At 37.8% G+C, this 10,459-nt stretch overlaps 1 protein-coding gene and 1 long non-coding RNA gene across 2 annotated transcripts; one reads left to right on the top strand and one right to left on the bottom strand.

Moving 5' to 3' along the window:
• Positions 1-131: 131 nt before the first annotated feature.
• On the top strand, positions 132-4,240 carry LOC112159844. The gene is made up of 3 exons (XR_002921544.2): positions 132-285; positions 2,751-2,799; positions 3,987-4,240. It is a non-coding gene; the product is annotated as an uncharacterized LOC112159844 (long non-coding RNA).
• Positions 4,241-4,950: 710 nt separating this feature from the next.
• On the bottom strand, positions 4,951-6,391 carry LOC112137441 (interleukin-6-like). Its single transcript, XM_024259783.2, has 5 exons — positions 6,376-6,391; positions 6,089-6,294; positions 5,921-6,019; positions 5,697-5,840; positions 4,951-5,622 (listed from the first exon to the last, which is right to left on the bottom strand). Exons 1-5 carry the CDS (start codon positions 6,389-6,391, stop codon positions 5,419-5,421), a joined length of 669 nt encoding a protein of 222 aa, XP_024115551.1. The 3' UTR covers positions 4,951-5,418.
• Between the last annotated feature and the right edge of the window lie 4,068 nt (positions 6,392-10,459).

The following is a 10,459-nucleotide window of genomic DNA, read 5'->3' as shown; positions in this document are numbered from 1 at the left end:
TGACTAAAGCTTTTACTTTCATTTAATAGACAAGTAATACAGGTACGTTGTGAAAATGAAAAAGCATTTCCAGAATTTTCTTTTGTTTTTGAATTATGAGTAACATTCGCTTTCATACAACGTAGTTTTAAATCTACGGCGATAATTTTTTGGAAATCCACCAGGTGGCGACCGCGCACAGATGGAGGATGAACAGAATCTTCAATTCCTCTACGTCACTTCCGTTCCCTGTCCTTTGAAGCCTCGAGGACCAAACCGTCTCGGAGAAACACATGGCTAAACTGAGTAAGGAGGCCAAGCAGCGGCTGCAGCAGCTGTTCCAATGCGGGCAGTTTGTCATTCGGTGGGGTTTTATCCCAACCGTGCTGTACCTCGGTTAGTATCTAAAAGAAAACGATAGAAATGACAAAAATGACTTTACGGCACCTAGCATCTTTTGCTAGTTAGCTCCACTGGCTGGTTTGGGATTAACCTTGCAAATGTTTGCCTATTTTATCTTTTTTTCCGCATCTGAGACATTGAATTTAGCTCATTAGCTCTGTAGAAGTCCGATAATGAAATGAATTTTATTTGGATTAGATGTTTAATCATTGGCTAGTGTAAATGAGAACTGGACCCCTCTTCTCTCGTGTTCCAAACAGGAAGTATCCGCTGGCTCCAAGAAGCCAAAATCATGCAGACGTCTATTAATTCTGTTTGTCAGAGTATCAGTTCTTGCCCTGACACAGTGAATTAAATACCTATTTAAACACACTGTGACTTTACAGGTTCTCCTACTTGGAAATCATGGAGGCATTTGGAATTTTCATTGTGTTTGCATGTCCACTGGGAGAGACCTAATCAAAAACATAAAATAAATTCTGGAAGTCACATTATATGATTTTATTTATTTGTATGCTACTGATGCAAATAAGTATTTGAACACCTGAGAAAATCGGTGTTAGTTTTTGGTAGAGTAGCTTTTGTTTGCGTTTCCTGTAGTTTTTACCAGGTTTGCACACACTGCAGGAGGGATTTTGGTCTTCTCTAGATCAGCCAGGTTTCTCAGCAGTCGCTGAGAAACCCAGTTTGAACTCAATCCAAAGATTTTCTTTTAGGTTTAGGTCTATGATTTATAAGAAATTAGAAACTTATTTAGTTGTTTGGTGTTTTGAGATATATGTGATAGAGCTTGATGAACTTGGACCAATCACAATTCAGCCCTAAGGATTGCCTTGGTAGGGTCATTTATATTCCAGTTTTGGATCTTCTGTGTATAACATCAAGTCTTATCATCTGAGCACCCTGCAATACTGATCTCACAATTGCAAACACTTTTTGAACACAAACGTGCCCTATATGCATTTATCTAGAGGAGGTGTCAAACCGCGGTCCTTAAGGGCCAGCGTCTTGGTGTAGCGTTGGGGAAGTGTCTGATCATGGGGCGGCAGGGAGGTGAAACCTCTGCACGCATCATGGATTTACCATTAGTCATCTGTGACCTCAGCATATTGGAAATGCTGAGGTCATACTTTCTGTTTTTTGAATACTCCCAGTTGATGTATTTGTTTAAGAGAAACAAATGCACCATGTGTTTGTGATCCTTTACCTTCCACCCTATTTATTTTATGTATTTGAATATATTATTTTGGTGTCAGATTAAGTTTAGGACTATTTTAAAGCTTATTGGAATCTGTTTTTTTATATTTTACAATGAGAAATCAACCTGGAACTGTTTAGAAAATGGAAAGATAACTCATCTGCAGCACTTTATATATATATATATATATATATATATATATATATATATATATGGATGTAGAAAGCCAGCAAGTTAGAGGTTTTTGAGAGTCCTCTCTCTTTTTAATGAGACTTGACTGGTTTACTAATTACTGCCTTTATGAAGACAACTTGATCCAATAATATAGCAATAAACAACAACTTACAACTCCTGCTTTCACAAAGAAATTTACTTTTTTTCACTCTCTTCTTCTCCATTTAAACTCTAGGGAAAATCTTGTTTTTTTGTGTGTTTTTAACATGTTCTTGTGGCGTTTTTCTGGTGTTGGAGGACATTTAAAAAAAAATAAGATTAAAATTGCATTTCTGAGTGTTTATTTATTTAAATCATGTGCAGAGGAAAAAATCCAGAGTGAACAAGGTGGTATTTGGGCCACAAGCTCCCTGCTATGACTCGACCCATGTGTGCCTTTGTTTTCCTCATCTGAACTGGATAAAAATGAGTAAACGGAGAGCTCTCAGCAAAATGAAGGGAAGGGGGGACGGGGTTGCTCTCGCCCACAACTCAGAGGTGAATTTCTGATGCACTCCTGCCGCTCTACAGAAACTATAGCTTAGAAAACAAGCTGTTTTTAAATTTTGGTTAAAAAGTTTACTTTAAGCTGTTAATGTAGTTTATCTTTATATAAAAATCATCTTCTGCTGATTTGTTGCAGCTTTTTTACGCTTTTTATCTTTCTGCCTCGACTCTTTGGCGTCGTTCTTCATGTTTTCCTTTACCGCTGTGCTTCGTTTTGTTTGTACTTCAGATTTTAGAGATGAGAAGTACCAAACATCTTCTGCCACAATCTGTGTTAAATTATCTCCTTCAAGAGGTTTTCTAAGCAGTGTTTTATGAGGGACCTCCACATTTCCTGTCGTTCAGCCAGGTGCCCCGGCTCGTTTCAAGTCCACAAAACTCTGTTATTTCTAACATTTTGTAGCTGTTGTGTTCGTAGTCTTTCATGTTTAAAGTTATCTTTTATTTCCAGGTTTCAAGCGGGGAGCAGATCCAGGAATGCCTGAGCCGACTGTCCTGAGGTAAAGACATGTCGGTGGGAAAATGCTGCCAACAACTCTGTCTAAACGAACCTGAATCGAAGGGTTTGAGCAGGAACACTTGGAGAAAACAGGAACTGCTGATGCTTCAGGAATGTTCTTCTGTCAAACATTGTGGTGCCTTTGTTGTGTAAAACATTGTCCATCATGTTAACTTGAAAACAGGCACGAGTAGAAGAACTGTAATGCTAGGAAGTCAACCAAATTCTTGAGGCTGGGTTTATTATTTTGCAGTTGAGTGAAGTAACAAAGCAGTAACAAAGCAGCAGCCAAATCACCCCATTGTGTCTAAACACAAATCCTTCTGAAGGCAGTTTAAAGTCTTTAAAGTGGTCAGAAATGGCTGTCTGCTGAACAAAAACACATTTTTGGTGAAATGCAAAAAAACACTTGTGCAGAATTCAGGCATTTAGTCTTAAAGAAATACGAACATTTAAATGAGTGAGACGAGAGGTTGTCCAGCTGAGGAATTTAGATTCATCATCTGTTTGTGTTTACAACTAAATATTAATGAGGAGCTCTATATTATAGAGACAGACGAAATCATGTATAAATATTATTTAAATGGTGAAATTAACTGCAAAATGTCAGCGTTCCCTCACTATACTGTGGTTCACTTTACTCTGTTTTGGAGATTTTTTTTTTTTTTTTATGCTTTAAATTTTCATTCAGCTCCCTGTGTTCTGCGTTCTGATTGGCTGTAAGCTACAGTAAATTTTGTCCGTTCTGTGTCTTCTGTTTTCTATGAAGGTTTGAACTCGGAGATTAAGAGAGAAACGTGTGAAAATGTTCGTCCGTCTGAGAAAAGTGTGGGGATTTTACGGCCTTAAAACACCTCAAATCCTACTTTAATCTGATTTATTGCAGGTCATTTTTAGAACATGACCCCTATATTTAACCCACATTTGGTAACACATTTTACAATTTCTGCTTAAAATGATTTAAAAATATATTTCTTTCCTACCAAATTTTTATGTTTTTGTTTCTAGTATTTTTAAACCAAAGTGGATTTTTCATTTGTGCATAAAGATCTTACATAAAATACTACACAGAAGAACTTTGTCAGAAAAAAAGCATATTTTTTCTATTTCTTTTAGAAGTTTGATTGGTAGTTCATTTTTTTTTGTTGCAGTGACTTAAACCCAGTTTTTTCCTCTTTTTTCCTATAGTTTGCTTTGGGGCTGAGATCATCTCCATGCAGCCAATCGCTGCAGCTCTTCAAGATCATGTGTCGTCCAGGAAGTAGACACCATCTCTGTGCATGAGAAGAAGGTCGTGCTGCAAAAACCATGAACTGACAGTGAAAAGGCTCAAATCTCATGAACAAAATACTTTTTCTCTCTTTGTTAATATGTGACGACTTTAATGTCTTTGTTTTTATTTATAATTGAAACATCCGACAGTAAAACCTTTAAAGAATGAATTTGAATGTCTTGATTTCTCTTTTGAAACATTCAAAATGAAGTTATTATTATTCTGTGATAATTTATAGCAAAATATAACAAATTACTGTTAGGATTTTTAAGTCCAATTCAGTTTAGATAATTTTTACAATTGTAGACTAATTATTATAACATTGACCACATGATCAAGAGATTAAATAAGATTATAGAGAAATTTTTCTGGAATTCACGTGACTTGAAGGTAAAAAAAAAATGTAAAAGATCCCAAATCTTTCTACTGCTTCTTACTATAAAATATATTAGAGCCACAATAAGATAACAAAAAATAATATATGAACAAAAAGTTGTGAAATTATAAGAAAAATATTAAAATTTAGATTACTAAAGTTGTAACTTTAGGCTTTAAAAGGTTGTAATTTTACTGGAAAAAGTCATTCTTAAAAATAAAAAAAAGCTTTTAAAATGTTTTTAAAAAAAAATTTTTTTTCATTTAACCTTTATTTTTAGAAAATTCTGCTCAAGAATCTCAATGAATCTGGTTTACTTTTTTTAAATTAACTTTATTTTTGTATAAAATTGCATCTTTATTTTTGAAAAAGCATGACTTTTTCCTTATAAAATTTCGACTTTTTAATCATAAAACATTTTTTCTTGTAAAATGTTAATCTTTTTCTCAACTTTCTTTTAACAATTTTGGACATGTTTTCCCATATTTTGTTACATTGTTTCTTTGATGGTGATCCTAATACTCAGTTGTAGCTTCTTAATGATCAGACATTCCCAACAATTTTCCTCAGTTTTTAAGATTTTAGAATATTTTTATAAAAAAACAAACAAAAATAAAGTTTTTAGTGGTTGTATGAATGATGTTTATTTAAGAAAATTATTGTAGCTTCTGCATCTGCAGAAATGGTGAAATTTGATGCAAAATCCTTCAAAATACATCTGAACAAACAAACAAACTGCCTCATAATTGCATTAAAAAGTTAAAAATGAATTTATTCCACCACTCTGGGAATTTGTCAATAAATAAATCCTGACATTAATATAAATAGTATAAATAAAGCACCCTGAGGGGAGGTTATCAGTCCAGACGCTCACAGTGTGACGGTGAAATCGTTTTCCAAAAACCCTGAGAAGAATCTCCGTCCTGCTGCCCTGAGGTTTGTGAACGGCCCGCTCTGTCGCTGGCGTCCGCTCACGCCGCCGGCTCGACCTTTTGCCTCCTGGGCGTCTCCCATTTGCGGAAGGCTCTTTTGCCGTCGATGAGGAAGAAGCGGAGGTGGCTGAGGATGCTGTGCGCCGTCATCCTCCTCTGGAAGGTGTCGGGACTGTCCAGCTGCTTCAGCAGCTGCTCCTCCTGGCTGCTGCTCGGCGCCGAGACCCGCTCGCCCCTTTTCATCTATAGACCACAAAGACGACTTTAATGACGGCTCAATCTGATGAAAGTGGGAGTTTTCACCGCCTTAGACCCACCGTTTCTTTGATCTGTGCGACCAGCAGCGGGATGCCGGGTTTGAGCTCCCGTAGGATGGAGTTATCCGGGTACTCCTTCTCCACCTGCTTCAGCAGGACGCTGTAGACCAGCAGGCCTTGGGCCAGCCTCTGCAGACAGGCCTCCTGCAGGGGGCGCACCAGCAACCATCTTTCAGGAGGCTTGACTCATTTCACTACATAAGAGGACTTATTAAACCTCTTACCTTACTGTAGTTGGACATTGGGCACTTCACTGGAAAAGAGGCTTGTTTGTGGCTGTCCAGAAGGATATAATCCACATTTCCGTGAAATTCCTCCTCAAACTGAATGAAAAAAGAAGTTTATTTTGATAAACTTAAAAAAAAAGTTTTCAGATTTAAAAAATCTTTCACCTCTTTCTGGTGCCGTTTGGTTGGCTCGATGACTCTTTCCCAGGTCCTCAAGACATTAGACGCGAGGGGAGGGGCTTCCTCCACACTCTCCTCACCTGAAGCGTCACCTGCCAGGAGGTCCAGGGGTGCACCTGTGAGGGCTGCAGGGGCGGCTGCACCGGCAGCGAATGCGCAGAGCAGCACAGCTGCAGAGAGCAGACGTGGTTCTGCGCAGGGAGGAAGAGCAGAAACGAATGAAGAGAAAAGGGGAAGAGCAGCGCCGCACAGGGAGCCCACTAACAACTCACTGAGTGTGGAGGGCATGACGCGCTGCTGGGGAGCTCGGGGCTGGGCTTGTGCTGGTGCTCGGGGCAGCCGGGGCCTGATGGGGACGGCTTTCAGGCCGGCTGGCGTTTTATACTCTTCACATTGAAGGGATTTCCCAATCTTCTTGCATCAGGAACCCCATCGGCTTGCGTCAAGCATTGTGGTCAATTTGAATAAATTATCATACTTTTTCAAAAAAGGAAAGTAAAGCTTCAACATGAGCGGTTTCTTCTACTCTTTTAATATCTATATATTATATGGCTGGATATAAATATTCAACGAGTGAGTTAGGTTACTTGCAAAGTAAAAGTATAAAAAATGTGAACTCATTGACACAACTGAGGCAATCCCTCGTGTATTTATAACCCAAACATTTGCATAGCAGGGATTCCCTTTTTGTGCTGGTCATCTTTTTAGGGCAACAAACTTCTTTAAAAAAAAAAAAAAGTGTTTAAATAACTATCCTTCCGTTTTTTTACTGCTCATCCGGTTCGTGGAGGCAAATCTAAGCAAACATGCCCAGACTTTCCACTTCCTCCTCTAGGGGGGACCCCGAGGCGTTCCCAGCCCAGCTAGGTGACATAGTCTCTCCAGCGTGTCCATCCAGTAGGACATGTCCAGAACACCTCCACAGGGAGGCATCCGGACCAGATTCCTGAACCACCTCAACTGGCTCCTCTCAATGTCACTCCGAGCTCCCTCCGGGTGACTGAGCTCCTCACCCGATCTTTAAGGGAGCGCCCGGACACCCTCCAAAAAAACTCCTTTAGTTGGGATCTCATTCTTTTAGTCACGACCACAGGTGAACAAAGATCCACCGGAAAATGGAGAGCTTTCTGGCTCGGCTCTCTCTTCACCACAGTGAATCCACCTGTCGATCTCAGTCACGGACAAGACCCCAAGATGCTTAAACTCCTCCCACTGGAGCACGAATAAATACAATTTTTTCCAGTAAAATCTAATGTTTATTTATACATTTTTTAAAACACCTCAATGTATCTTCATTAATAAATACATCAATTTCATTTATTAACTTTTTTCTCTTATTTGCCAGATTTAGTCAAATTGCCCAAAATACTAATCTAAAAAAAACTTTTTTTTCCATGTTTATGAACTGATGATTTATTTTCTGTGAATTTTTAAGTTTAACAGATCATAAAAATAAAACGGGATGTTAAATTAGCTAAGTTTTAGGCTTCCTCTTTCATCTTGTTAATTTATCCTCTAAATAAAAGGCAGAATAAATGACTGGAAAAGCGCAACTGTTAATATATTTAAAAAGGCAAAGTCAGAAGTGTTAGACATATTAATGTTTAAGATTAAACTTGTCAAACTTAGTTTTTAGAACAAGGTTAATCGTAATTTAGTTTAACAAAATCCAAGGCAAAAGCATTTTTCCATGAATTCCTGGAAGTGTTTTTGTATCCCAGTAGTTAAAGTAAGGGTCATCAAGTAATATAAAACTAAGGGGGATCTTTTAGTTATTTTTTTGTAAAACAGAAAAAAATCTTTAGTTCGTTATTTATCTCTTTAGCACCTAAAATTGCTTGTTATGCTAGTTAAGATAAGTAAATTACTTAAGTAAAAAGGATTTTTTTTTCTCAAACGTTTCTACAGAATTCATGGAGCCCACTTTCAAGTACTGGGGGTGTGGCCTTCCAACAAGCTCCCTCCTGATTGGCGAGAGCGGTTGTCATGGAAATGTTACCGATTCAGACCAATCGCTGCTCACAGACGACGTCTGGTTCCATCATCTGTAACGCAAAGACATGCTGAGTGACTTGACCTCATTTTGTTAGAACAGGAAGTAAGCCATTTTCTTTCAGAAAAGCACGTTAGCCCCAACAAAATTAAAGATTTTAAAAAATATATAATAATATTTTGTAGGTACCCCTCAAGAGAAAAGACTGCATTTTATGCATTAACAATGTTTATTATTGAGACTGAGGTAAATAAAAATTGCATATTTTTCAGTTTATGGCCGCCATCTTTAAAAATGGACGCCATTTTGTATTTTTTTTTCTTGCTTTTCTGAAAGATTGGATCCACAAAATGCAGTTTGTGTGAAACATCAACTTCACCGACTTTACTAACGTGAAAGAGGAATCTTTAAGGATAATCTGACAAGAAACTCTTTTGATATTGAGTGTTTTAAACATTATGACAATAGGAAGTAACTTTATAGGGCAAACATCAGGTTTTCTTTAAGTCCTTCATTGCGTAAGCAGTATGAAGGTAATTTTACCATTTAACCAGAAAGTTAGAGCATATTTGAACAATACTCTGGATTCTGTTTCCAAGTATTTGGTTAAAAAAAAAAACGCTGACAAGAAGGAATTTGAGGACAAACTCAAAAGAAAACCAAAAAAGGGAAGATTTCATTGGCATCCTCTAAACCAGAACCAAATGCTAAGTGTAACTTCTTCAGATTATTGGGCCATAATTGAGGTCGTTATTAAAAAAAGTAATGACAACATCGCTGACATGTCAGAAAGATCTGGGTTGATTTAAACATTTTTGAAAGTGTATGTAAAAATATTTTTGATTGTTGCTAAAAGTGGATAAAATTGAAAGTTGTAAAATGCAGTAATGAAGAAATTAGGTCTCTGAAACAGTTATTTGTTGGTTACGTTTCTGCTCTACTGATTTTTTTATTTTTAGTAAAGTGGAAGATATATGTCAAAAAATTGGCAAACCCAGACAGAAACTGTAAGGTTGGGAGTCCTCACTGAATATGCTGTAAGAGCAAGTTTTTCTGGTTTGGGGAGTGTTGCGGTACTTCCAGGGGGCAGTTTTAGAATAACCCCGTGGTCACAAAGTCGGGTGTCAAAACTTACTGGGTTGTAACCTACGACCTTCTTCTCATTTCTGATGAATTCTGCAGAAGTTAAAGTGTGACATGGTGGATAAAAATAACACTAATTCACACATTATCTTTCACTCCACCTTGAAAAATACTAAACTGCACCGTCAGAGGATTTCTATTGAGCAAATTATAACAGGGTGACATGAACAATAAAAAATAAATAAATAAATAAATTTAAAAAACGGAAAAACTGTGAAAAATTATCTCGATTTTACTGCTACCAAAGCAAAAGCTTTCACAGTAAATTCTGTTTACCTTTTACAATTTTCACACAGTCAAATTATTTTTCATTAAAACCTATTAAAAAAATTATATGTTTGTCGGTAAAAGTTAAACTTTTATTCAGATATACTGCTATTATCAACCGAGCAAAATATATTTTAATTTTTCTAATTGATATTTAATCAAATTCTAATTTGAATTAGTGAACATATGACTCTAAATTAAATCATTTTGTCAGCAATGGTAACTTCCTGTGAGTGTAATAAACTACACTGCTCAAGAAAATAAAGGGAACACTATGAAAACATCCTATTCCTGAACGAGTGAAATGTTCTTTTCAAAGGTTTTATTCTGTACATGCTAACAACACAACTACAACAAATATGGATGGTCATTAAATGTTTTAGCCTTTATGGGGGTCTGGATGTGGAATAATTTTCAAAATTAAACACGCTACAGGCTGATCCAATTTTAATGTAATATCTTTGAAATAAGTCAATATGAGGCTCAGTAGTGGGTGTGGCCTCCATGTGACCACATGACTTCCCTACAACACCTGGGTCTACTTCGGATGAGGCGGCGGATGATCTCTTCACACCTGGACCAAAGCATCCGCCAACTCCTGAACGGTCTGTGGGGTTGGTGGATGGACCGAGACACGATGTCTCAGATGTGCTCGCTTGGATTCAGGGGATCTGGCGGGCCGCCATCAATACCGTCGTCAAGCAGAAACTGCTGAAATACTCAGACCACATGAGGTCACTGAGTCTCACTTACACCAGTGTGGGCAAACACAGGTGGGGCCACCATGGAACCCGCGGTCAAACCCACCCTAGGCCCACTAATTCAGCCCAAAGGTAAACCAAATGGGGCCCACGTTGAAATGTTCACTGGGTACAGCCTCCTCCACATCTCCATGGTACCTGATGCGGTATCCAAAGCTGGTACTGGTACCTTAACCTGGCACCGTACGTGGA

Source organism: Oryzias melastigma, linkage group LG11, assembly GCF_002922805.2.
Source record: "Oryzias melastigma strain HK-1 linkage group LG11, ASM292280v2, whole genome shotgun sequence".
In the NCBI taxonomy this organism is placed as follows: Eukaryota; Metazoa; Chordata; class Actinopteri; order Beloniformes; family Adrianichthyidae; genus Oryzias; species Oryzias melastigma.
Note: the sequence above shows the minus strand (reverse complement) of the source record. Positions and strands in the feature narration are given on the sequence as shown.

What these genes read in the sequence shown, in the direction of transcription:
- LOC112137441 (XM_024259783.2), bottom strand. An exon ending in CCAAACGGCACCAGAAAGAG is followed by an intron (nt 6,020 to 6,088) that starts GTGAAAGATTTT and finishes TTTTTCATTCAG; the next exon opens with TTTGAGGAGGAATTTCACGG. An exon ending in TCGCACAGATCAAAGAAACG is followed by an intron (nt 5,623 to 5,696) that starts GTGGGTCTAAGG and finishes TGTGGTCTATAG; the next exon opens with ATGAAAAGGGGCGAGCGGGT.